General features: G+C 46.3%; 1 protein-coding gene across 2 annotated transcripts in view; it reads right to left on the bottom strand.

The window, feature by feature from the left end:
* Nucleotides 1–209: 209 nt before the first annotated feature.
* LOC100174326 (BOS complex subunit NOMO1) overlaps nucleotides 210–27,334 on the bottom strand; it is a 61,382-nt gene continuing 34,257 nt past the window's right edge. Inside the window, exons 17-32 of one of the 2 annotated variants that reach the window (XM_024241451.3) lie at nucleotides 24,481–24,544; nucleotides 23,839–23,934; nucleotides 20,911–21,129; nucleotides 20,743–20,825; nucleotides 19,696–19,855; nucleotides 19,424–19,550; nucleotides 17,390–17,503; nucleotides 16,103–16,230; nucleotides 14,566–14,707; nucleotides 13,574–13,657; nucleotides 11,917–12,027; nucleotides 9,508–9,609; nucleotides 7,234–7,353; nucleotides 1,277–1,369; nucleotides 726–853; nucleotides 210–394 (exon numbers count right to left, since the gene is read on the bottom strand). In XM_024241451.3, the coding sequence (XP_024097219.2) occupies nucleotides 256–394; nucleotides 726–853; nucleotides 1,277–1,369; nucleotides 7,234–7,353; nucleotides 9,508–9,609; nucleotides 11,917–12,027; nucleotides 13,574–13,657; nucleotides 14,566–14,707; nucleotides 16,103–16,230; nucleotides 17,390–17,503; nucleotides 19,424–19,550; nucleotides 19,696–19,855; nucleotides 20,743–20,825; nucleotides 20,911–21,129; nucleotides 23,839–23,934; nucleotides 24,481–24,544 (1,910 nt within the window). In that variant the 3' untranslated portion in view covers nucleotides 210–255. Of the gene's footprint in view, nucleotides 854–1,276; nucleotides 1,370–7,233; nucleotides 7,354–9,507; nucleotides 9,610–11,916; nucleotides 12,028–13,573; nucleotides 13,658–14,565; nucleotides 14,708–16,102; nucleotides 16,231–17,389; nucleotides 17,504–19,423; nucleotides 19,551–19,695; nucleotides 19,856–20,742; nucleotides 20,826–20,910; nucleotides 21,130–23,838; nucleotides 23,935–24,480; nucleotides 24,545–27,334 lie in introns of both variants that reach the window. The other variant, XM_024241450.2, reaches the window with a different exon arrangement.

Genomic DNA, 27,334 nt, shown 5'->3' on the forward strand with positions numbered 1-27,334 from the left:
ACGTGGTGGGCACACTTCAATTTGCCACAACCCCCATTATCTCCGATTTCTCTATCACTGAGGCCAAAAGCTGCTGGGGATCATGTCGACTGAGCTCGTGTTTTTCCTGCCCCAGCCAGCTTCACTCAGGACTCTGACTTGCTCTCTGTTTGGCTCAACCGAAGACCCCCAGGGGTTACGCGCGTGTCATCCAAGAAATACATCTATGATGAGCTACAACACAAATGAATGGGCCATTTTATTGATTTTTACCTCCTAATAGTGGATACAGGTTGCTGTGGTTTCCAGCAGGATCTCAGATGCAAAGGGAAGTAAAGAAAACAGATGAATCCCTAGGGTACCCCACCATGGAACCAAACACCACGTCAACTGGAACTCTTCTTGCAAACGAAGGCTGAAGATCAAGAATGACATTCTCACACCACAGCACAGCTTAAATACTTCTTTGACAGAAATAATAATAAATTATATTTGACTCAGAAAATAAATTCTGTTCAGCAGAATGACAGGAGGGTCCATTCATTGCATTGCACGAGGGGCTCTACAGAGGGGTGAGGATGGGTGCAGGATGCCACAGTGACAAGGGACATGGGGTGCGGGCCCAGCAGCACAGGCTGAAGTTAGCTGACGCATGCTTTTGGCTTTTATCCCACGGGCGGGTGGTGACTGGACCCCTGGCTGTGGCCTGTCCCAGGTGAGACTGCCACTGTCCCGTTCCTCCTCACGTCCGCCTTGTCTTCTGTTTCTTGGCTTGTCTCTTTGCATCTTCTGGGCCGCTGTTGTCAGAGGCTGCCTGGCCGAGTGCGCGGACTCCCTGTAGCCGGCTTGTCAACTGCAGCAGCAAAGGAATGAGCTGGAAAAGAGAGAGAGTGTGAGAAAGAGGGGTACAAAGAGGAGGCTTCTGCCAGATGAACAGCGGAGCCTCACTTCTCGACACACCTTCTTCAGACATGATCAGCAGCTGCCACGTGCTAATGGGTGGGTTTCAGTTCAAACGAGGCAGGCCTCTTACTAATGAGTCCCCAGGGATGGGCTGGCCTCTCTCTGGGCCTAACATGTCCCTAGAGGTGTTCCAGGTTTAAGGATTAGGAGATGTTACAGAAGTTTACAGCCTTGAAAGGAGACCTAAGTCTGGACTTGAGGCCTTCACGGGCCCTCCCAAGCCTGAAATGTGATTTCTGTGGCCCTGGACATCCCTCTGCTATCACTCCTGCAGCTGTGAGGACTCGCTGTCCCTCACATGCTCGCCGTCTCCTGAGGCCTCTGGATTTCCTACCTTGTCATGGTTGTAACCGGCCAGCAGAACCAGCAGCGTCAATGGCAGGGCAATGTAGGATCCTTGTGCGATGTCCTGTTCAGGCAGCTTCCTCTGCAAACACCGAGAGCCCCGTCACTCCTCACCAAGGCCACACGCTTGTCCATCATCCACAATGCCACAGCCACCACCCACCCAGCCTTCCAAAGTGACCACCAAGGCCCTCATGATCCAAATTCTTTCTATCCAAAGGAAGGAACCAAAGTGATTTGGATATATTTTCCCATGAATCCTCTTCTGCCCAAACCTTCACTATTTGCTTCTGAAACTCAGGGACAAAGAGATTCCAATGACAAGGTATTCCTCAGCCTCTGGACGCTCCTCCCAACTGAGGAAATGAAGAGATGCAGCTATCAGAGAGTCTTGGTGGTTGAAAAGCAATTGGGTCTCAGTTTGTTGAGTCCCAGCAACATGCAGGGACTTAGTCCCACAAGGATGTATCAAGAACCTACAGTTCTAGACCCAGGGCACACAGTGACGGGCAGCTATTCCCAGCCAGTACGGTCTAGTGAGGAAGCAAAGCAGGCACTGCTACTAGCATCCCTGTGGTCATTCTCCCTTTCTCCCAATAGAACCCCCAACTTTTATCTGGGCCACCGACAATATAGATCACCTTTCCCAGCCTCCCCTGCAGCAGGCGCAGCCCTGGAACTAAATTCTGGCCAATGGTACAGGAACAGACGTGGTAAGTGCCACACCCTGGCTGGACCCTAGGGAAGTGGTGTGCCCTCCCTTTTGCTGGGCGGACAGCATTTTGCCAACTGCCCCATTTTGGAGAAAAGCAATGCACTGGAACAGCGCAATGAGACAGAAGGGGCCTGGGTCCCCTGACGCCTTGGAGCTACCAGACTATCTCTGCACTGGTCACTCCTGGACACTTGACATGAGACAGACATTTCCATCTTGCTAAAGCCCCTGAAATGCTGGGTTCTAAAGCATCAAGTGAACCTATATCCCACTGGCCCAATCTACTCTCATAAAGGAAACAAACAAATGAAAGGAGAACTTCCCAATAATGATAAAAACAAGTTAATGAGCCAGAGCAATGTTCTCAGTGTAGGGTACCGGGACTTCTCTCTCTGAGGTCAGTGTAGGGTACCGGGACTCCTCTCTCAGAGATCAGTGTAGGGTACCGGGACTCCTCTCTCAGAGGTCAGTGTAGGGTACCGGGACTCCTCTCTCAGAGGTCAGTGTAGGGTACCGGGACTCCTCTCTCAGAGGTCAGTGTAGGGTACCGGGACTCCTCTCTCAGAGGTTCCCGAGGCCACAGCTATTTTCATACAATAGTAAGATGTGATGTGCCTTTTCTGCCCTCATTCGTTCACAAGCGCACAGTGGACTTTTCCAGAGGCTACGTGCCCTGATGTCATCACGCCCACAGCTAATGGAATGTGTGGCTTGTGAGTTTTTGCATTTTCAACATCTCAGTTTTAATTACTAATATGATAAATATACACAGAGATAATCCATGCAAACTCAAACTCTTTAAAATCCTCAATAATTTTTAACAGTATAAAGGGGTCCTGCAACCAACCCATCCGAGAACTGCTGGGCTAGAGAGTGACTGTGGGGGCCACTGTACCTGGGATGCCCTTTCATAAATGAAAGAATAAGGGCAGGAACAGATCTCCATCTCCAACTGCCTACTCCTGTATCTTTGGACATCTCTTAGATCCCAACCCATTTTTGCACTGAAGTAAACACTTACTTAAAAGTTTAATTCAGGCCAGGTGCGGTGGCTCACGCCTGTAATCCCAGCACTGTGGGAGGCCGAGGTGGGCAGATCACCTGAGGTCAGGAGTTTGAGAACAGCCTGGCCAGCATGGTGAAACCCCGTCTCTATTAAAAATACAAAATTAGCCAGAAGTCGTGGTGCATGCCTGTAATCCCACCTACTCAGGAGGCTGAGACAGGAGAATCACTTGAACCCGGGAGGCAGACGTTGCAGTGGGCCGAGATCAAGCCACTGCACTCCAGCAGGGGCAACAAAGCAAGCCTCTGTCTCAGAAAGTAATAATAATAATAATAATGAATAAATAAATAAATAAAAGTTTAATTCAGCAGGAATTAGAGTGATTCAGTCTAGGCTCAGGTCCCAGGCCTCACTGGGTCAACTCAGGCACTCAGGCAACCACACTGAGACTCAGTTTACTCAACTATGACATGGAGACCATATGAGCAACACCCACTGGGGGTGGACGCTGTGAAACTTGATGAAAGGAGTATGTGAAATGCTCAGCAGTGCACAGAATACCGAGTAAAATCCAGTCGCAAGGCTGTGGGCAGTCACATCAACAAAGAAGGAAACCAATGTGCTCACAAAGCCCCCCTGAAAGTGCAATGCTGAGCCACTCATCACGTGGAGGGCAGAACGAGGTGGAAATCACGTGGCTTGAGACAAACCGTCTCACTTGAGTCCTGGTTCTCCTAACACTCCGTAAGTGACTCAATCTTTCTGGGCTTCTGTGAAAATGGGAGGAACGGCACACCTGCTTGAAGGCTTGTTGTGAGGATCAACCTGTGAGGGCCCTGTACGGGGTGGCACAGAGTGGGCGCTCTCTTCATTCAACACTTGGCCCTGCTCGGGAATCCAAGCCCCGGCAGGCACAGTTTCTTACATTCTCAGAAGTCACAGGCAGCAGCTACAAGGCTGGGCTGCTCGGCCACCACCAAGCAGTGTCTCTACATACCTGCCACTGGCTCCCAGGTGTGTCCCTGAGCCCGGATGAGTTGTCTGCTAGGGACCCCTGAGAATGTCGCTGCCTGCAGCTATCAACGGCCTTCACAGAAGCCTCTCCCAGCCACTGGGGTCACAGTGCAGGCCCAAGCAAAGGTAAGTGGTTCTTATATATGCTTATCTTTCTGGAACTTTCTTTTTTTTTTTTTTTTTTTTGAGACAGAGTCTTGCTCTGTCACCCAGGCTGCAGTGCAATGGGGCTATCTTAGCTCACTACAAACTCTGCATCCCAGGTTCACAATTCTCCTGCCTCAGCCTCTCGAGTAGCTGGGATTACAGGTGTTTGCCACCACGCCTGGCTAATTTTTGTATTGTTAGTAGAGATGGGGTTTTACTTTCGTCACATTGCCCAGGCTGGTCTTGAACTCCTGACCTCAAATGATCTGCCCACTTCAGCCTCTTAAAATGCTGGCATTACGGGCGTGAGCCACCACACCTAGCCCTCTCCAGCACTTTCTAACCAGGTCTCTACTGTGAGGAACAAGGAAGTGCTTCCACCTGGGTCATGAGAAAAACTCTCTTGTTCAGGTAAGATCATATTTACAGGCTCACTGAGCATGAACCACTCTTCACAGAAGCCCAGAATCAGCAGCAGCTCTGCTCAAGCCCTAGCTCTGCTCCGCGTGAGCTGGTGACCTTGGGCTGCTCACATCTCCTTCTAGGTTCCCATCTTCTCATCTCTAAATGAGAGGTAATTCCTGTCCACCTTCCATGCAGGATGACGTTTAAAAAGCATGAAATGGTAACTGGATAGCATGTGGAAAAAGACAATCTGGAGCCATACTTCACATCTATACCAGGAAAAACTCCAAATGGATAGAAAGATTTAAATGTAAAAAGAGAAACTATAAAAGTCTCCCTGAAAAAAAACACGATGAATTCCTATAAAAGCTGGGAATGAAGAAAAACCTTCCTATGACTCCAAAATCCAGAAGCAATAAGAAAAAATCAACACATTTAACATAGAAATAAAGTAAATCTTTGCCTAAGCCAAGTGAAAAGATAAATGACAAATTGGGAAAAATATGTACAACAAACATTACAAAGGGTTAATATTCCTAGTATACAAAGAGCTGAAAATGGTTGAAAAAGACCAAAATGCTATAGAAAAATAGGTTAAACAGTTCACAGAAAATACAAATGGCTCTTAACCACATGAAAAGAGAGAAATGCAAATTAAAAGTACACTGAGATAATATCACTTCTCATCTATTAGACTGCAAAAATTGAAAAATTTGACAACATAGTCTGCTGGGGAAAAAAGGGTACTCATTCACTGCTGGCGGGAATACAAAACAGTAAAACCCCCACGGAACAGAAGTGGCCGTATCAATCAAAATTCCGTATGCATTTACCCTTTGACTCAGCAATTCCACTTCCGGGAGTCTATTCCAAAGAGAGACCGACAAACACTCAAAAACATGCATGCGTAAGGTAATTCATGAAAGGGTTATGTGTAATAGGCGAAAACCAGTAACAACACAAATGCCCCTCAACCAGGGGCTAATTGAATATCCTACATGTAATGCCAGGATCTGAATGTGTCTGTGCCTACAGAATTCATAGGTTGAACCCTAATCCATAATGTGATACTGTCAAGAGGACACCCTTTTTAGGAGGTGATTAAGTCAGGGATTAATGCCCCTGTAAGAGAGTGGCCTGAGGGAAGTTGTTTGCCCCTTTCCGCCTTGTGGGGACACAGCTAGGTGGCACCATCTGTGAAGCAGACAGCAAGTCCTCGCCAGACCCCAAAGCTGCCAGTGCCTTGATTTTGGACTTCCCAGCCTCTAGTACTGTAAGAAATAAATGTTTGTTGTTTATAAGTGACCCGGTCTAAGATACAAAATAGCAGCCCAAATGGCCTAAGACATACGGTATATCCACACAGAGGAATGCTGTGCCATTAGCAAAAAAGGAATAAGGAGGATCGGAAGACATTGTTCCATTTACAGTTACATTTTTTGAAAACAATAAAGTTCTTATTCTGCCCACTGAAAAGGCCTAGAAGCAACAACCAACACAGTAGCTATGAGGCCAGATTTTTGTTTTTAATGCAGACTCCTGTGCTACGCTTTCACCCCATCAAGTTCAGAATCAGCAGTCCTGAGGCTGAGCCCTAGACTCTGTTTTTGCTATTGCTGATGTGTCTGTTTAATCATCAGGTGACAATACTGCATCTGAGCTTTAGGAATCACTAAACAATTTTATCAAGAAAGTAAAAGATACGTGTATGTTTTGTTTGTTCCACTGTTCCAGCCTATCGGATACAGGACAGACTGTATGCAACAGATACACATATTGCAAATAGTAAGGGCCACATATTGCAATGAATTAAGCGATAAATTAAGTTTCTTTTAACCCACAGGTATTCTGTCCATCTGTTGTTGGTTTTTTTTTTTTCCTTGCAATTTATTTGTCCAACAAATCAGGCTCCAGGTGGTTGTCCTGCATCCCTGTGGAGTCATTTGCGTGCTCCTGGGTCCTCCCTATCTCCTGTAAAGTAGCAGTTGGTTCTAGAGGTTTGCGTGGCCATGTACCACGTGCTCCCTCATGGAGGAGCACACGCCACACCAGTGATAGTGGTGTCCCTCCTCCCCCAAAATCATTCCTGAGCCACCGATCTAAACAATTACACTGCTCTTGTTACCAGTTTCCTCCTCAAAGGGAATCGCAGGCATCAGTGCTCAGGAAAGCTAAAAACAATCTGGGGAAGCCCAGAATCCAGAAGGCAGAAGGAGAAAGTGACCCAATGCCAGGAGCCCTTTAAATATCTGCCCTGCAACCCGCGATCTGGAGCACAGGTTGTATGGACGTGCCTTCTTTCGCCACCCCATGGATTGTTTGGTTTGGTTTTGTTTTCTTCTGGAGAAAGGGTCTCACTCTGTTACCCAAGCTGGAGTGCAGGGGCATGATCACGGCTCATCGAGGCCTCAACCTCCCAGGCTCAGGTGATCCTCCCACCTCAGCCTTCCGAGTAGCCGGGACTATAGGTGCATTGCACCACACCCGGTTAATTTTTGTATTTTTTGTAGAGCTGGGGTTTTACCCTATTGCCCAGGCTGGTGTGAAACTCCTGGGCTCAAGAGATCCACCAGCCTTGGCCTCCTAAAGTGCCGGAATTACAGGCGTGAGCCACCAAACCCAGCCCATGGATTTTTTTTTAACTCCCTCTTTAACTTACCGTGGGATTAAAAATCAAGGTGATGTGTTTATGGTAGCCCACTGCGGTGAAAGAAACTTGAGGCAAGATGTAGTCATACTGGGATCTGGGGAGCGTGGAGTCCAGAAGCACAACATAGTTCTGTGCACACATGGGAAGAAGTTATTTTTATAAGGACAGCTCTGGCAAAGCAAATGAAAACTAAAACCTAATGTATGGCTGTGATGTAAAGAACTTTATGTTTTTAAAGAAATCCCCAAGACTACACATCCAAACCAAGGTTGCTGCCTTCAAAGTAGCAACCTCAGTGGGCTATTCCATCAGTGACGGGCATGTGTCCCCAGTGTCTCTGAGACTGCGGCTTCTGATAAGGCTGTCAGAGCCTGCAGCCTTTTTATGAGTACTCAACCTTGACAATTACGGTCCTCTGAGGATCTGACTTTATGAAACACAAAAAATTATTATGAGCCAATTCTGATGAGGGAGGTACGTGATACAACTGAGGATCCACGATGAGGCTGACTTTTAAGGGACGATGCTTGAGAAGCTTGTAAGCTGGCAAATCCTAAAAATACAGCATCCCTGGAACGGCACCAGGGGCAGCCACAGCTCTGTGTGCTGAGCACCGACCAGCTGCCAGGCACCATGCACATTGCATGAGGCCCACGGCTGCTCTGCTTTCAACCACTGGCAAGGTCGGGATCATCACCCCCGTCTTATAGACGACGAAAGTCAAGCATGAAGAGACTAAGAGTAACTTGCCCAAGGTCACTCAGCTAAGAAGGCTGCCACACATCTATGAAGGCTCTGAACTCAGGGGAAGTGTGACCCCAAAGCCCAAGATGTTTCCGCATCGCTGTAGAAAGTGACTATTTCAACACCCCTGGAGAAAGAGGAGGAGAAAATTCCGTGACAGCCTGTTTCATTATTTTGCAGCCATTTTCCACAGAGAAAGGCCAGAGTAGATCATCTTCACGGCAGGTAGTAAGGAGTCAGGAGAGGAAACGTCACCCCCTAGGGTCACACTTGACATCCTCAGGCTAAGACCACCAGAAAAGAACCAAATTCTTTGCAAAGTTTGCACTCCCCACACCAACTACAAGTTAGCTCTGTCCAAATAGAATTGATAATGAGCACTTTATAATCAGTAAATGACGTCCAGAATAATGGCTGAAAACCTCCCAGTTCCAAGGAGGGAGACATCCAGATTCATGGAACCCAAAGGACACCGAAAAGGTGGAGCTGCAAGTGTTCTACACAACACACGTTATAATCAGATTATCAAAGAGAGAGAACGTTCAAAGCAGCAAGAGAAAAGCAACTCATCTCATTCAAGGGATCCTCCATCATGAGGAAACTGTGTTTCCTTAAACTAAATAGCAGAATGTTAAAATAGAGAAATTTTTAAAAATTACAAGGCATTTTTAAAAGTGGACTTCTTAGCAGGAACACATGGGTGATATGTTCAACGTGCAAGAGTCGATCATGCCCAACAGTAGGCCTTGGTTAAATAAATCATGGTGTTTCCTAGTTTATGTCCATAAAAATCAAAGTATGAAAGATTTGGCCAGGCACGGGGCTCACGCCTGTAATCTCAGCACTTTGGGAGGCCGAGGCAAGTGGATCACGAGGTCGGGAGATCAAGACCATCCTGGCTAACACAGTGAAACACCGTCTCTACTAAAAATACAAAAAAAAAAATTAGCCGGGCATGGTGGCGCGCGCCTGTAGTCCCAGCTACTTCGGAGGCTGAGGCAGGAGAATGGCGTGAACCCAGGAAGTGGAGCTTGCAGTGAGCCGAGACTGCACCACTGCACTCTAGACTGGGCGACAAGGCGAGACTCCATCTCAAAAAAAAAAAGAAAGATTTGATGATGAGGAAGAGATTTGTGTAAATTCTTCATTGGAAAGCACAGATTACAAAACAATGCACAAAACAGTGTCAGTTTTGAATTATTAAAATAAATGTCTATTTATATTTATACATGCATGCGCACACGTGCCTGAAAAAAGACCCAAAGGATACCAATCACCACGTTAGCAGTGGCTATTTCTGGATGATGGGCTTATGTCTTCTTTTTTCCAAAATCTCCTGCCATGAATATGTATTCTTTTTGTAAATAGAAAAACAATGAAGAAAAAATAATCCCTACAGAACCCAACCTCTTTTGATTCAGAGAGCGCATTTCTGCAGAGTGGTATTTAGGGAGAAAAGGAGAGAACTGTGCTTCCTTAAACTAAATAGCAGAATTATTAAAACAAAGGCAGAAGGTAGAATCTGGCCACAGGCATTACCTCGCCGTCTCTGAGCAGCGGGGGGAAATGGAAGAACAGGGACTGGCCAAGGGAAACCGTCTGGATTGGATTGTCGAGGTTTTCACTTTTGTAAAGCTTGACCTGGAGAGAGAAACAAAGCCAGACATGCTTTGAAACTGAAACACAATCAATATTTCATAGCAGACATCCTCAGGACAGCCGCTATCTGGGTGGGTGTCTTTGGAAACCTGGATATTTGAAAAAGAAAGCTCCCTCCATAGACATCACACATCCCTCTGTCATCTGAGACTCCATCCAGTTATGCACCATGCACAGAAATTAAGATTCAAATCAGATTCTGACTACCCATGTTCTTGCTCAAAATAGTAATATAAGTTAATATAATAGTAATATTAAAAATAGCTTCTAACACATGTTGAACATCTGTAATATGCCAGGCAGGCGCCAGATATTTTATCTACATTATCACCAATCCTGACTACAAAACAGGCATTGTTATTATCCCTATGGAGACCCAGAGAGCCAAAGTCACCTAAGGTCACACAACTTACACATGGTGGAGCCTGGGACTCAACCCCCGAGGACTCCTGAGGGTCCTTCCCGCCTTGCACTGCCTCATCATATGATGTCACGTTAACTCCACCAATCTGTTAAACTCAAAACACATTCCATCATGAACGTGGCCCTCCACGCTGCGTCAGGAGCCACTGGAGTACTTTGTTTCTGGCTTTATTTCTGGGGTTGTTGCCTGTTCTCACTCCCACACGGGATGGGGCATGAGCAGGGCTAAGGTGAAGTCCTGGCTGATGGCAAAGGCTGTGAGGATGCCCCACTGCACCTGCCACAAGAGAATGCCAGGACCACCTCCCTGGGCCCACACTGGCACCTTTCTACATAACACACAAGGGGAATTTTCCTAAAATGAAAGTCACAGACTGAAGGCTTATGGGTCACATCGAAGATCCCTTATGTGTTCTTTTGTCTTCTATAACATCTTAAGTAAATCTGAATTCACTGACTGTATTTAAAAATCAGGTGATTTCAAATAATTCTAATGTCCAGCTTCTCTGGAAAACTGGGAAGTGACACCAACCCTGAGCCTCAATTCCAGCACAGCAACACTCAGGAGCGAGAGAGTGGCGCCCTCCCCTCCTCTCTGCCTCTTCCCCTCCCCTCCTCTCTGCCTCTTCCCCTTCCCTGTGCCCCTCCTGGATGGGGCAGGAGTTCCCCAGTTTGCCCCCCACCCTACCCAACCCTCTGCACTCTCTGATATTAGCTGCCTGGTCTCTACAAGCACATGCCTGCAAGCCCTGGACAGAGTGGACTAAAGCCCACACACACTTTCTCACCCATGCCAAATACTTAAATGCTTATAAAATTACAAGTGCATCTTAACAATATACCCCCAGAGCAAATCACTAACACCCGCAGAGGGTCTGCAGGGTATTTTATAAACATTTCTTCATTAATGGTAACATGGAGATTTTGTTAGAGCTGAACAAGATTATAAGAGGTCTCTGAGTCCAAAATCTAGGTTTTGCAGAGGACAAAGTCGAGGCATGTGGAAATGAAGTGACTGGCCAAGGCAGCAAGGTGAGTCACTACTGGAGACAAGAGAAAGCCCGGACCAACCTGCTCCCCAGCCCACCGCCCACCACCTCTGATACTGTTTGGGTATTTGTCCCTGCCCAAATCTCATGTTGAATTGTAATCCCTCGTGCTGGAGGTAGGGCCTGGTGGGAGATGATTGGATCTTGGGGGTGGATCCCTCGTGGCTTGGTGCTGTCTTCGTTATAGAGGTCTTGTGAGATCTGATCATTTAAAAGTGTGTGGCACCACGCCCCAACTCTCTCTCTTTTGCTCCAGCTTCTGCCACATGACATGCCTGCTCCCACTTCACCTTTTGCCATGATTGGAAGCCTCCTGAGGCCTCCCCAGAAGCAGACGCCACTATGCTTCCTGTACAACCTACAGAACGAGGAGCCAATGAAACCTCCTTTCTTATAAATTAACCAGCCTCAGGCATTTCTTTATACCAATGCAAGAACGTCTAATACGACCTCCACTCCAGAGAAAATTTTAAGTTACAAGGCACTTTCTTTAAAATTGGCTTTCCACGTTAGATTCCATATTGTATTGATCATTGATCAGGCTTCTACTATAATTCTTTGGAAGATTAACTGATGGCAGACAGTTATCTGAAACTGCAACACATTATCTCCCACAAATGGCAATCACTCTCCCAAATACGTGTTGTGGTCCGAGGTTCTTAAATCTCAACCTCAGCCCTCAGCAGGCGGCACTCTGGAGCACCTCCACCTGTCACACCTAGGGCAAGAGACAGGCACAAAACCAAAAACATCCCATTCGTACTTGTCTCAAAGCCAAAGGGAACACAATATTTGGAGCTTAAAAGTCTGGTCTTACCCATAATGTAGGAAGGAATTCAGAGGAAGTGATCACATTTCCACTTAAATCAAATTGATTAATCTGCCGGAAAACTATGATGTTTACATCATCGATGTCATTATTCCCAACCTAGAGAGAGAAAGAGGGAATGCCAGTAATGAGAAAGCTGGTGGAGGAACTTCTATGCCAGCCGTCGGACGGCCTGAGAGCTGCTTCACGGCAAACTTTACTTCTTACATTAAGGAAGCAAAGTTTGTCATTGAGCACCCTACATCCAAGGTCACAAACTGACAGAACATGGCTATCCCTGGCCCCTAGACACATTTCATTTCGAGAGCACGGTATTTTTTTTTTACGTTTTAATTACTTGCCAACATGTTAAAAATTAAGAACTTTCATATATGAAGCCAGATTTTCCAGCTTCTCTTAAAAAAAAGGAGAAGGATGCTCTTGCCTGTTAGAGCAGGGGCAGAGTCCCAGCACCCCCTCTGCGTGGGGTCTGTACCTGGAGTTTGCGAGACCCCAGAGGGCCAGCCCCCTTCCCTTTCATACCTGCCCGGCCACAGTCCACATTATGCTAGTGATCCTGGCCTAAGTTACTACACTGAGAATATGCAAAGCATTTTGGTGTGAGATGCAGTCATCCCAGCCATTTAAAATGCCAGCACCGTAAAGACATCCAGGAAATCCACTTCCGGCCTGGTGCGGTGGCTCATGCCTGTAATCCCAGCACTTTGGGAGGCTGAAGCGGGCAGATCACCTGAGGTCAGGAGTTCAAGACCAGCCTGGCCAACATGGTGAAACCCCATCTCTACTAAAAATACAAAAATTAGCCGGGCGTGATGGCGTGCGCCTGTAGTCCTAGCTACAGGCTGAGGCGGGAAAATCACTTGAACCCACAAGGAGGAGGTTGCAGTGAGCCGAGATTGCAGCACTGCACTCCATCCTGGGTGACAAGGTGAGACTCCGTTTCAAAAAAAAAAAAAAAGAAAAAAGAAAAGAAAAGAAAAGAAAAGAAAATCCACTTCCTAGGTCAAAAGTTCTAACTGGCCCAACATCCTCGCTCACCATCTTCATGCATAATAAAGCCACCTAAATAAAGCCACTAAATAAAGCCTCTTGCCCTACCTAAGCCCTCTAGGCTTCCCAATGAGAGTTATTCAGTGAGAGAAAAGCCTTACTTCAAATGATTCCCAGGCCACATCCTGTGACTCGAAGGACGTCCTCTTTAGGGACTAATTTAGCTAGGTCATGATCTTGAGTATCAAAAGACTCTGCCCACGAGATGGGAGGAGGAAGAAGGTCATCTGAACCTAAGATAACTGGGTGGCCCTGCCACCCATTAAGCCCATGTTCTATTATTGTCCCTTGATTTGAGATGCCGCTTAGGCCTTAAGATCCTTAACTTGCAGAATAATGATCAGAGCTTACAGGGCAAGTCGGGGGGAGGATACAACAGTTCCAATTTCCTTTCTGGATGCATGACAGCAAGGCTGTTCATTAAAAACCCACATAAGATGATGCTTGTGAAGATGACACTATTCTAAGAGGACCCTTAATTAGGATGAAAGTTCCCCCCGCCACAGATGAAAGGCAGACAGCCAGAGGAGACGGGAGGACTTCTGATCAGGGAGGCACCCACACCCAGGTGCAGCGGCAGCACTGAATGCCTTACCTCAATCACCCGATGGTGGGGGAGCGCCCGCTCAATGTGGTCGTTGCCTTCTGCCTTGAGCTGAACATGGTACACACATCCCGGCTGCAAATAAACTCAGGAGTCAGTTCTCTAGAAAGGGGGTTTGTCGTATCGTGCCTGGTCCAAGCCTGGTTTGGCTGCACGAGGTCGCTAAGACAGGAGCATTTCTCTCCCCTCATTTTCTAATCTGTGGCCTGTTAACCTTAAGAGTCCAGAGTTCCTTTAAGAACACCCCTAGTGTTGAAACATCTGAAATTTTGTGACTCCTTCAATCCCAACTCACTTTCATTTTCTCCTACCCCAAATAAATCAAATTTGGTTTCTTATTTCAAAATTCCAAGCATACTATGTGCTCTTACTCTTCTAAGATGTTTTTCCTCTCCATCCGCCCCTCCCCTCTACCCGTATATACACATCGATGGATATGTGGAATGTCCACCGTAAGCATTCCCAAATGATTGTGTTGGGTATTATTTCTGGGAAGTGGAAATTTTTGACTTCTCTTTTTAAAATGTCAATGATCTGGCAAGCCTGAGTCTGTCTTCCCCCATGGCTACAAAAAGCTGGAGCCAAGTGACAGGCTGTGTCCCTTTCCACAGGCCGTGCCCACTCCAGAGCCCTCACCACTCCCTATCATTCGCCCAGCCTCCTCTCCCCCGTTCATACTGCTCTTCGGGCTCCATAGGCATTTGGCTTGAGCCCTGGCATAAGCCATGACCACACACTGCTAGGGAAAAGCCCCACCAAACCCATGGTTTTCCAACTCCATTGCACCACAGATTCTTGATCTGACCTGTTGGCTAGAAAAAAGGCAAACTCTACCAATTAAAGGTAAGGATTGGGAGGGCTCCAGAGCCCCACCCCCAGCCCTCTCGCCCACCCCACTCCTGGCAGTCTCGGGGCCACCACAAGACACTTCTGGACACAGGATGAAAACAAAGTCCCCAAAGAAAACACGTTCCAAGTCTCACCAGCAATCCACGTAATCTGAACTTGCCGTCTTCGTCTGTCACGGTGTCTTCTCCGTAAATGCTGCAGTCGTTCTGGCCCACCGCTTCCACGGCAACCCCTTGTTCGGGCTCTCCGTTTAAGGAAGACACTGTGCCATAGCAACTAGTATGGCGAGAAAAGGCACGAATGAGATATTCTCATGGTTACCTGAAGGACCCAAGTGTTTCCCGTTTACCAACAATTATGGGGCAAAATAGCTCAGTGGAGAACTGTGCCTCAATGACCCAGGCAACTCGGTGTGGCTGGCCCACTTCCAAACCACACCTTCGTGCCAGAGGGATAAGCTGCCATCAATTTCTTTTCTCACACATTTTGAGGGATGCTCTGAAAAATTGTAATTTAAGAAGGCTAAAGCTTTATTTTATTCTTTCTAGGCTTTATTTGAAATAATGGAGCTTTCAATAACATGGAAATAACTCACTTCCTCTTTCACTCCATATATTCAGTAGAAAATGGTCCATTTTTCTAAACCCAATCTTTCCAATTACTCTTCCTCTAAAGTGATTCTGTATAAGTGTACAAAAAATACACATATATGTGTGTGTCTGTGTGTATACATGTATATATGTATGCACCTCTCTATCTACAGATACGTATCTTTTTTATTTTTTATTTTTATGTAGAGACGGGGTCTTGCTGTGTTGCCTAGGCTGGTCTTGAACTTCCAGACTCAAGCGAACTTCCCACTTCAGCCTCCAAAAGTGCTGGGAATATAGGTGTGGGCCACTGTGCCTTGCCAGACACTAATGTGTATCTATCTATCTACAGCTGGAAGCATTCAGAAAAACTGGAAGTACTGGTTGTCTCCCAGAAGAGGAACTTGGGTGGCTAGGAGACGAGACAGAGGGGAAATTTTACACTATACTCTTTTCAGCATTTTGAAGTTTTATTCAACTGAGCACATTTTCTCCTTTTAATAATTTAATTCAGGTTTGAAACTCTTTTAAAAAATAAAAGTGGCCAGGCGCGGTGGCTCACGCCTGTAAGCCCAACACTTTGGGAGACCGAGGCAGGCAGATCATCTGAGATCAGGAGTCCGAGACCAGCCTGGCCAACAAAGTGAAACCTTGTCTCTACTAAAAATAGAAAAATTAGCCAGGCATGGTGGCAGTCCCAGCTACTTGGGAGGCCGGGACAAGAGAATTGCTGGAACCCGGGAGGCAGAGGTTGCAGCGAGCCAAGGCTGTGCCATTGTACTCCAGCCTGGGCAAGAAGAATGCAACTCCGTCTCAAAAAATAAAAAATAAATAAAAGCTTTTAGCAACTCAATAGGCTCTCTCAAGCCAATTCCAAAATAGGAAATTTCAGACTGAACCACCAGGTTGAGCTCCTAGGAGAGAAGGGCAGCAGTCAAAACTCCTTTGCCCTCGTATCTCATCTCCCTTCCCTCCCAAGTAAAATCAATGTGAAGCCTGGGATGCGTTTCCAGGCAACACAAGCCTGAATGTGACTCACCAGCCCAGCCCTGGAAGAGAGTTGGGTGGCCGGGGCACTTACCTGTAAGCGGTTCGGTACCCCGTGATGGTGATCTTCAGGTTCTGGCCTTCCTGCACCTCGATCATCTGTGAGGATGGCTCAAACCGGAACTCCTTCATCATGGGTTTGAAGTAATACTGGCCAGGGCTCTGCCAAGATAATCACACTGAGCCTCAGCAGCCACATCTAGGCATGGCTTAAAAGTGAGGGGCGAAGGTCACGATGGACCAGAATTACACAAGGGGAGCGCCATGGCTTCCCAGGCAGCCAGAAATGGTAACCCTCTCTCTATAATCACCACTCACAGTCAGGTAATGGCAATCACAACTCTAACAACGGCAGCTGATGGTATCACCTGCCTGCAATGACTCAGAGAGGCAGAAGTCATTTAATTTTTCTTTTTTTTTTTTTTTTTTGAGACAGGGCCTGACTCTGTCCCCCAGGATGGAGTGCACGATCACAGCATACCGTAGTCTCAAGCAAATCTCCCACTTCGGCCTCCTGCGTACCTGGGACCACAGGCATGCACCACCATGCCCAGCTATATTTTTTTATTTTTTGTAGAGATGGGGTCTTCCTATGTTGCTGGTCTCAAACTCCCAAGCTCAAGTGATCCTACTGCCTCACCCTCCCAAAGCGGTGGGATTACAGGCGTGGGCCACCATACCTGGCCCATATTTGAATTTAATGAATGAAGAAACTGAGGCTCAGAGAGGCAAAGTAACTTGCCTGATAGGACACAGCAAGTAAGGAGCAGTCTGCATCACTGCAAAGTGGTGTCTTCAGATGCCCCCGCTGCCCGGTCTCCAATAGCCCCACCACAGCCACTTTGTTACCGTGACTGACAAGATGACCAACTAACACACACTTCCTGAAGCCCCACCAGTCAGGGCCTCCGACTGCATCTTGAAAGAAAAACTGCTGCTCTCTTCCCACCAAGTAGAATGTGCTTTTCAGAAGAAACGCAAGCTAACCACCAAACAAGACTCAGCATCATAAACGTGATTCAGTGGCAAAACAAGAAGACGCCTAAGAGAGCAGCCGTTGTGGCCAGGGAAATTAATTACACTGTCTTAGTGACAAGCGGGTGATTAGAAAACAAGAAGTGCGTGTGGAAGGGAACATGAATCAGCAGCATTAAGTTCGAGTAAGAGCAATACTCTAATGACTGTGGGCCCCCAAGAAACTGAAACCACTCCACATTGGTTTTCTCTTCTCACGTTGTCAAGCAACACATAAGTCTTGCATGCTGCATCCTGGCTCTGTCTCAGGGAAGACAGGCAGGTGGTAAAGTGCAGAACACGTTACCAGGTTTGAGAATGTCAGAATGCCGTTGTCCTGGGTCAAGAGGTTGGAACGGAACAGGCCACCGCTCAGGGATAAGAGGACTCCTGGGAGGGGCTGGTCATCCTCAGCTTTTATCTGGGGATGAGAAGGTGAGACCAGAGCAAGGTTAAACTCTTACTAACTATGAAGATAACAATTCCACAAGTCAAGAGGTCATTCTTTCAAGGTTTTTTTCTTTTATTGTTACTCAAAGGAGGACAGGGGACCTAATCTTCCTCCCCACAGGTAACTAATGTTGTAAGTTTTGTAAGTTTGGTGTGTAGCCTTCTAGAATTTTTTTTTTTTTTTTTTGAGACAGGGTCTTGCTCTGTCACCCAGGCTGGAGTGCAGTGGCACAATCTGGGCTCACTACCACCTTCCCCTCCCAAGCTCAAGCAATCCTTCAGCTTTAACCTCCTGAGGAGATGGGACTACAGGTGCACACCACCATGCCCAGCTACATTTCTGTATTTTTTATAGAGACGGGTCTTGCCATGTTGCCCAGGCTGATCTCAAACTACTGGGCTCAAGCAATCCACATGCCTGGGCCTCCCAAAGCGCTGGGATTAGAGGCATGAGCCACCGTGCCTAGCCCAGAACTCTATGCCCACACAACTTTTATAAACATTACATATTATTGTTCACAGACTGGCAAGTTCATTGAGTGGGTGGAGGAGGTGAAATAAAAATGGCATGTTATATGTACAGTTCTGCAACTCGCTCTCTTCCTCAACAATTTATCCTAGTTCTCTTCTGCCAGCCAATAGAAATCTGCCTGTTTCTTAACTACTGCATAGCATTCTAAGGCAGGGGTTGACAAACCACAGCACCTACTTCTGTGGTACACAAGAGACAATCGGAATATCCTCAAATATGTATCTCTATGCACTTAGTTTTATTTTTATTTCCTGAACAATCAATTCCTAGAATTGTTGGATACATGCACTTTAAATTCAGAAAGATACTATCTAATTGCATTCCAAAGTGGCTGTAACCACTTACAGTCCCATAAATTATTTATGCTTGGGAAAACTCACACTTACCAAAAAATAGAGATCGTCTTAATTACAGCAAATCTAATCCCCGCAAAACAGTGTTTCGACGGTAACTTCCTTAGCACATTTCCTCAGTAACTACGGAGGCTTTGTGTTTCTGTGTTTATTAGTCACCTGCGTTACTTCCATGAATTTCCTTTTCATCATCTTTGTTCGTTTTTTTTCTAGCGGACTGTGTTCCTCTTACCGATCTTAGGAGCTCCTTGTAAAATGGGGATATTATTTATGATACAAACATTTCTTCCGAGTTTGAATATCTTTCAGTTTGGTTCCAAATGTATTCAGCAATATAGAATTTTAAATTTTTATGCGATGTAATCTGTCCCTCTTTTCCTTTGGCCTATAGTTTATAAATATTCATTCTCAACAATCTCCAGACCCACTCTGTACAATCGCAGCACGCTTCTTCCCAGGAAGGACCGGCGGAAGGGAGCTAGGCAGCAAATGCCTCAGTAAGAACATTCTGTACCCTTCAATACGGAACAGTTATGGATGATAGCTTTAACTACTTCCCAGAAGGTACACAAACATGCTAAAGTCAACAGCTCTCCAAATCATGCTGCGTGAAAGAAGTCAGACCAAAAAAAACAAGAAACAGTATATCCCGTTTGATTCCATCTATATACAGGTTGGTGCAAAAGTGATTGCGGTTTCTGCCATTATTCTCAATGGCAAAAACCACAATCACTTTTGCACCAACCTATAAAAACTCGAAAATGCAAACTAACCAATGGTGATGAAAAGCAGATCATCAGCTCAGCAGAAGGGTGGGAGGGAGGGATTACCAAGGGGCAAGAGGAAACCTTGAGGGCCACAGATGTGCTCACTATTTTGACTGTGGAGGTGTTTTCATGGGTGTATTCATAGGTCAAGACTACCACACTGTACCCTTTTTGTGCAGTTTATTATACGCTAATTATACCTCAATATAACTGCCTTTTGAAAATACAGTGTTAGTTACCTCAAAGCTTACGCCTGCCAGGGCATAGGCCTTGAAGTCTCCGATGGTTCCTTCCACCGCAGTCAGAACATAGCCCTCCTTCTGTGAGGTCACCGTGTACTCCAGGTCACTGTGCAGGGGGCCAACACTGAAGAGAAGAAAGCAGAATGCTACCAACGGCTTTGTTCACACCCTGCAGGAAGCCTTACCAAGCCCAAGGAAATGTGGGCCCCGGTTTCTTCAGAGGACTCCCACGCTGATCCCAGGCAAATGTGTCTCTATCCCGGGCTCACCTGTAGGCACCTTTGTCATCAGTAAAGACTGTGATCAGGGGTGAACTTGCCCCCTTTTCACTGATGACAATCTCGACTCCTTCCAACTCGGGGTGGATCTGGCCTTCTAAAAACAGGCCTGCCTTCCCGTGGATCTCGATCAGCTTCCCTGGGCAGCTTTCTAAGAGGGGAAGAAATAAACACAAGGATGGGGCTTGGTTGCAGAGACAGGAGCTTCTTGGTTGGGGGTTTCCCATGACAAAAGTGGCTAAAACAGATCTTAGAAGCTAGTTCCAAATGCGGTTATTTAATACCCCAGGGAGCTCAATAATCGGATACAGCCCAAGCCTCTTTCCATCCCTGAAAGGCCTTTCTCAGTGTGAAGGACTTTCGCAAGAGAATCAAAAAACGCTGAAGGCTGGGTTTTTACTACTACTCTTCCTATGTTCTCAGGAGGCCACAGATCAGGAGGGAACACTTTACAGCAGACAAGAGGCCATGCTGCTCAACCTCCAGAGGACCCACTGAGAAAGACCACCCCAAACAGCATGCCTGCTAGAAGTCACGCTCTTCAACACCCTCTACTTCCAAACACGAACCACGTAACACCCACAACTTAATGAAGCCATAGTGCCGGGAAAAAAATAATAAGTAGCAAAAGACAAATACTCCACAAGTGATCACTTCAGTCATCCATTCCCCAAAAAAAGACCCTCCCATCATGCTCTGCCAAACAACAGAAAGATCATCAAAGATCATCACTGGCAGCTTTGCGCTTCATCTACCTTCTGGTGTCGACCTGATAACGTCAAAGAAAACCAAGTGCTTTTCCAAAAAGATCAACTCAATTCTAACAGCAAAAGTTACTTTTATTTATCTAAATCATTCATTCATTCATCCATCCACCCATCCATCCATCCAACCAACAGTAATATCTGTGTGCCAGAGAGGATGTAAGGTGGCTTACAAAGATGGCTTCACTATAACATCACAAATCTACTTGTAAGTGCAGGCAAGGGAACAATTGCAAAGGTGTGTGTGACATTCGCTTGCTGAGTTGACATTTACCTCCACTGACAACGGCTTCCATTGAAGGGGGATAAAAGAGCAGCTCTTTAGATGATGGTGTAACAGTGATTTTCTCTCCAGACCTAAAATAATTAATATACTTCAGTTTGGCAGGTCCTGTCCCCCCAGAACAGAGGACACTGTAGGGAAATGCACAAGAGAGCTTACCGTGCCCAGTAAGAGAAATCATACGAGAAGGGGCCTTGTAACTCATCTACCATCTCTTGCACGGGAGGCTTGGTCATTCTCTCTTCGCCTTCCTCTTTGCCTTTCTTCTCCCTCTCCTGCCTGCGGGCCTCGATCTCAGCCAGCTGCTGCTCCCTCCGCAGCTCCTGCACAGACTTCAGAGGGCCTAAGACCAAGGCAGGTTCACTGTCGATGGAAGACCTGGAATAAAGAAATGGCAGCCCCTAGGACGTGGTGTCGTATCCTTGTGGTCAGTGGGAATTTGACCTTTCTACAAGTATGGACTTGCGAATTAAAAACTGGACATCTTATCACGACACCACAGTGGCGGAGTCTTCTGTTTTAAACAAACTAGTAGCTTCACAAAAAATAACAACTGAACTTCGCAGTGATGGTGGCAGTAGCTGGTAGATCTGGGCTGGAATGAAATACAGTTGATTTTATGGCGAATGGATATAAGCTTGTCAGTTTCCATTAGGACATGGAGTTTTGTCCACACCACCACCCTCTGTTCCTTCATTCTACCTTCACTGAGAACTGCTCTGATAGAGAACTAGGCACCAGGGATACAGCATCAACAAAACAGACCACACTTCCTATTCCTGTGGAATCCACGTTTCAGTGGGAAGGGGCTGAAAATAAAGAGAAAAATAATACCAGAGGAAAAGTGCAATAAAGAAAAATAAAGTAGTGTGGGAAGACAGAGAGCCCGGGGCACTGTTTTACATTAAAGGGACAGTCAAGGCCTTTCTGATAAGGTGACACTGAGCAAAGGTCTGAAGGAAGGGAGAGAATGTGCCATGCAGCTCTCTGGGTAAACAGTAGCTCGGCCAAAGCAATGCCAAGTACAAAGTCCTTGGAGAGAAAGCTCACTCAGATGTTCAAGCAATGGCAAGACCAGCCCAGCCTGGGGCACAGGGGTCCAGGGAAGGGTCATATCTGTCAGAGGGCTCCAAGGGGTAGCAGGTGTCAGACTGAGGCTTCACAGGCTTGGTGCCGACCTGGTGCCACTGGAGTTTTCAGTCGAGGAATGGTATGATAAAAGAAATCGCTCACCGCTTCAGGGAAGACACACAAAGCAATGGCAGAAACAGGAAGGCCAGCTGGGAAGCTGCCGCAGTGATCCCAGAGGGGGTCAGACCAGGGCTGAGGGCCACGTGGTAAGGGAAGGCCAGCTGGGAAGCTGCTGCAATGACCCCAGAGGGGGTCAGACCAGGGCTGAGGGCCACGTGGTAAGAAGGGACTAGATGACGGGTATATTTTGACTGTAAAGCCAAGGCTTTGTTGGGGAATTGGCTGGGCCTAGGGTGCAAGGGAAAGAAGAATCAAGAAACAAGGAGAAAGCAGGAGCTGCCATATCTGAATCAGAAAAGACCACAGAGGGGCTCGTGGAGGGCAACTGTCAGCAGTCGGGTTTTGGGTCTGCTAAGTACAAGATCCCCAGGGGGGATCCGAGTGGAATCTGTCTAGCTGGAAAATGCATTCCATACAACCTCCGGCACAAGCAGGCAACACAAACACCCTTGTGAAGTTACAAAAATGAATGTAATCAAGCCGAAAGGAGGTAATATACAGTTACTACTGGTAAGAAGGTAGATTGCTAGTCCTATCAGTAATTCATACTTTCCAAGCAGGGAGACAGTAAATGATAGTAAAAGACAGCAACAGACCTTCAGCAAATCCACCCCCAGCTAAAAACCTGGCTCCCCATCACCAGAAACCAGGGCCAGCCCTGACATTTCTCCCACCCTAACCCAGTGGTCACTTTAGTGCCATGTCTCATCAACTCAGTCCCTCAACAACTCTCGGACCAGTCCGTCACTCTCCATCTCTGCAGCCACTAGTCTGGGGCCCCCATCGCCTCCCCCTGCCTCTACCATCTCCCACTCTCAGGCCTCTTCTGTCTGTTCTCCACTTGGCCGACAGGGGGACCTTTCAGGAAGAAAAAAGTCATTCCTCTATGTAAAACACGTCAATTGCGTCATGGGACAAAGACTATGGACGTTAACATGGCCTGGCCGCCTGCAGCCTACCCATCCTGCATGGCCCCCAAGGTCAAGCTCAAAGCACTCAGAACAGTTGTCATTTTACAGTTCTGCATGTGAGTCTCTGACCACTGTTCCCCCCATGAGACTGTCAATCCCATGAGTGTAGGGGCTGTGGCCTCATAAGCCCAGTGCCTAAACACTGAAGACTCTCAGTTATTCAGTCATCATGTACTCTGCAGGGATGATGGATGGATAAACAGATGGTGGACAGAAAGATGGAAACATAGCTGGAAAGGTGACTTCAACCAGGGACAGGAGGGAGACAGGGACTGCGATTCCCATTCTACTTGACAAAGACGGTCATGTTGCCAAAATTCTTTCATTTCTCAAGAAAATGGGGGTGTCACAGGTACCTCACCACATTGCAAAAATTCCCTGAAAGGTGACATTCACATGAACGTGACCCTCGGTGAGGGACTTGCCTTTCAAATACTTGCTCTCTCACGACCCTTCTCTTATACCAGGTGCCACCTCTATTTCCCAAGCCTTCAAGCTAAAGTCTAAAGAAAAATAGGCAATTTGAATTTGTTAAAACACTTGAAATACAATGCACAAACCCCAGAGATTTTTTTTTCCTTAGCAAAGATGAAAAGTACAAAGAGTTCAAACAGAAATTGAAGACACTGAAACAAGCTGTCGCAACGCTCTTCCTCACCCACTGGTAATTTCTGAATCAGAAAAGGAAAGGATCAAGGCTGCTGGGAATTGACGGCAATGTCCTACAAGAGAGGGAAGGCTATTTGTATATACATCTAGAGATAAGAAATCAAAACTAATTTCCAGAGAGCCTATTAGAGACTCCCCAGGCCTCATCCACACCCTCCCCCGCCACTCTCAGCCCACTGCAGAACGCTCATCTTACTTGATAGTCACAGTGACATCCATCATTTTGTCGGTGGTGATAGTTCCAAGGACATGGTGGCGAATGGCTGTCAACGTCAAGATACTAGGTGAAGACCTACAAATCAAAGGAGAGGAAACACTCGAACCTACTCATTCTCAGAAGATCATCAGCAATACCCTTTTTGGGCATCCTTCCTCACCCTAAATATACTACAGAAAATTGCTCTTAGTCTGGGGTAAAATAACTGGAGATCCAGAGAAGTATTTTAAAGAGTAAACTAATTCTCCACTCCACAACTTTACACTTCAATTCCCAGTGAAACCCACATACGTCTGTAAAAATATAAAAATGGCAGACTTGAGCTTGACAGATGCCCATCGGTGAGGACTGGGAGATTTGACAAAGCTTCTATTTAAGCCACTTCAAAAACACAGCCCTCTATCCTGGGGTTACAGAATTCTTGGGAAAGGGATCCTATCTCCGGTTCCTCAGTAACTAATCCAAGTGTCTTAAAATCCTTATCTAGAAATGCTGTTGAAGGCCTAACCTTGCCTCTTTCAGAAAAAAAAATCGAAAAACTCCTTTTGTTCTCTGAAGTAAATGAAGAATCCTCCACGGAATGTACACAAACACCACAAAGCATTCAATTCCCAGGCTTACGTGTCATAGGTGTAGAACGCTTGCTCAAACCGGTGGCAGGAGCGAGGGGTCACTTTGTACACACCTACAGACAGGAAATCAAAAGTAATTTTCAGAGAATGGCATCTATTACACTGAGCAATTCCAACATCTGAAATCGAGTGGCAGCTCTTTGCATGTGAAAACTCAAACGTATCGCAGATCTGCAATAATGGGATCAGAAATACTGGGCAGGCATCGTTTTCACTGCCTATGAAGGCTTCTTACCAATGACCCGATCCATGCAATGGCCCGATCACAGGCACACGGTTTTCATTTTCCATAAGGTAACAACTCACAGTAGTTAAATCTGCACAGACCAAGTGAACGGACCCATGCACGAGAAGGAACAGAAAGTACATTTCTACTGCAAATTGGACTGAGGATAATTTTCTACTTAAAAGATTCTATTAAGGATCCAAGAGATAACCACAGCCTCAATTTCTTCCTATAAATATTCCTAAAAAGGAGGTAAGGAGTAAGGGAAGCCCCAGAAAAGTGTGAGTCTGTGTGGGAGGACACTCCGAGTAGGGGTACATTTCATCACTTGCCAGAGGAACACAGTCAATTTCAGGAAGATACAAGGAATAACAATGTATTTCCCCCAAATCATCATTAACCAATATTTTGGCCACACTTCCTACAAAAACCTGAAATTAGCTAAAACCACCCTGCTGTTTTCATTGCACTCAACAAGCCCCAGAGTAGTTACCATCAAAAAAAAAAAAAAAAAAAATCAGGTTTCTCTGTTCGTTTTGTTTGGTCTTTCATTCAACAAATATCGACAGAGCACCTCTTCCTGGCTAGGTATTGTGCTAGGTACTGGTACACAGTGGGGAATGACAGAGCAGTGGTCCCTTGTCTTCATAGAGTGTACCATCCACAGAGAGGGGGAGCATTTGACAGCCACAAACATATCAATCATGGCACATGCAAGAAGGGGACAGAAGTGAGTGCTGAGGGCAAGAGCGTAGGAGGCAGGCCTAAGTGGCCCTGGAGGCCATCCTTCCCCAGGGAAGCAATACTGAACTGATGGGTGAGAAGGCCCCAGCTAGGAGGGGCAGGAGGACATGTCCACAGAGAACAGCATCTGCCTCACATGCTGCCTCACTGTTTCCTCAACAGGCATCCTTCCTGCCTTGACAACAAACCCTGGTTATGTTGAGGGTGGCAACATGCTCAGCCTCGGGTAGCACATCCAACTGTCCCAGCCTCCCTTGCAGCTAGAAGTAACCACGTGGCACGGTTCTGGCCAATAATACAGACAAGTAGCTTACTGGAGGAGGGGGCACAAGGAAATGTTTGCCTGCCCCCTCCTTGACTTCTTCCTTTAAACGTAAGTTTTCTAACCATAGCCGTCTTGAAAATATAAGGCAAAAAATACAAGGGAAAGGCCTAAAGAATCACAAAGACACCACCCCTAACATCTACCAGCTGCTGAACCCACGCTGGCAGCCACACACTGCCACACTTCTTTATTGAGCCAAATAAACTACCACTTGCCAATGGCACTGCTGTATGGATTTTGTTACATGTAGCCAAAGGCAGCTGAACTGACACCCAGAAGGACAGAGCGGCTGGAGTAGAGACAGTGGCAGATAGGGCTGGGTTACACAGGAGCTAAGGTCAGCTTAAGGAGTTTGTATTTTATCTTGGGAACCAAAAGGAGGAGCCACTGAATTATTCATTAGGAAAACGCAAAACAAAACCACAATGAGACACGACTTCACATCTACCAAGATGACTATAATAAAACAGACAATAACAAATGTTGGCGAAGGAGGTGAAGAAACAGGAACCCTCGTGCATTGCTGGTGGGAATATCAAATGACACAGCCTCTGTGGAAAACAATTTGACAGTTTCTTAAAAGGTTAAACATAAATTTATCACACAATGCAGCAATTCCATTCCTAGGTATTGAAACAAGAAAAATGAAAACATATGGACACAAAGACTTGTACAAGAATGTCCGTAACATTAGTCATAACAGCGCCAAACTGGAAACCACTCAAATATCCACCAACTGGTAAATGGATACACAAAATATGATATAACCACACACCAGAATACTACACAGCAATGTAACAGAACAAACTACTGATATGTGCTATGACACAGATAAACTTTAAAAACATGTTAAATAAAAGAAGCCAAACAAAATACCAGCATCGTATGATAAACGTCCAAAAAAAGCCAATCCATGGGGACAGAAAATAGATCAGTGGCTGGCCGTGGCTAGAAACAGGGATTAACTGTCAACAGGCACAGAGGATCTTACATTGTGGGTGACGAACAAGTCTAAAACTGGATTCTGGCCACGGTTGTGCAACTTGACAAATTTACTACAAATCATTTTATTGTACATCTTAAATAGGTGAGTTTTATGATATGCAAATTCTGTCTCCAAAAAAGCCATTATAAAAGAGAGAGGGTTGGGTGCAGCGGCTCACACCTGTAATCCCAGCACTTTGGGAGGCTGAGGCGGGCGGATCACTTGAGGTCAGGAGTTTGAGACCAGCCTGGACAACGTGGTGAAACCCATCCCTACTAAAAATACAAAAATTAGCTGGATGTGGTGGCGGGTGCCTGTAATCCCAGCTACTCAAGAGGTTGAGGCAGGAGAATCGCTTGAACCCAGGAGGCAGAGGCTGCAGTGAGCCAAGATCGAGCCACTGCACTCCAGCCTGGGTGACAGAGCAAGACTCCATCTCAAAAAAAAAAAAAAAAGAGAAAAAAAAAAATGAGAAAGAGCAAGAAGCCACTGAAAGATTTTAAGCAAAGTGGGAAATGATTCAAATTTTAAAACAGCACTATAAGGAGAGGTCATTGGCCAAT

This window comes from Pongo abelii, chromosome 18 (assembly GCF_028885655.2).
Source record: "Pongo abelii isolate AG06213 chromosome 18, NHGRI_mPonAbe1-v2.0_pri, whole genome shotgun sequence".
Lineage (NCBI taxonomy): Eukaryota > Metazoa > Chordata > Mammalia > Primates > Hominidae > Pongo > Pongo abelii.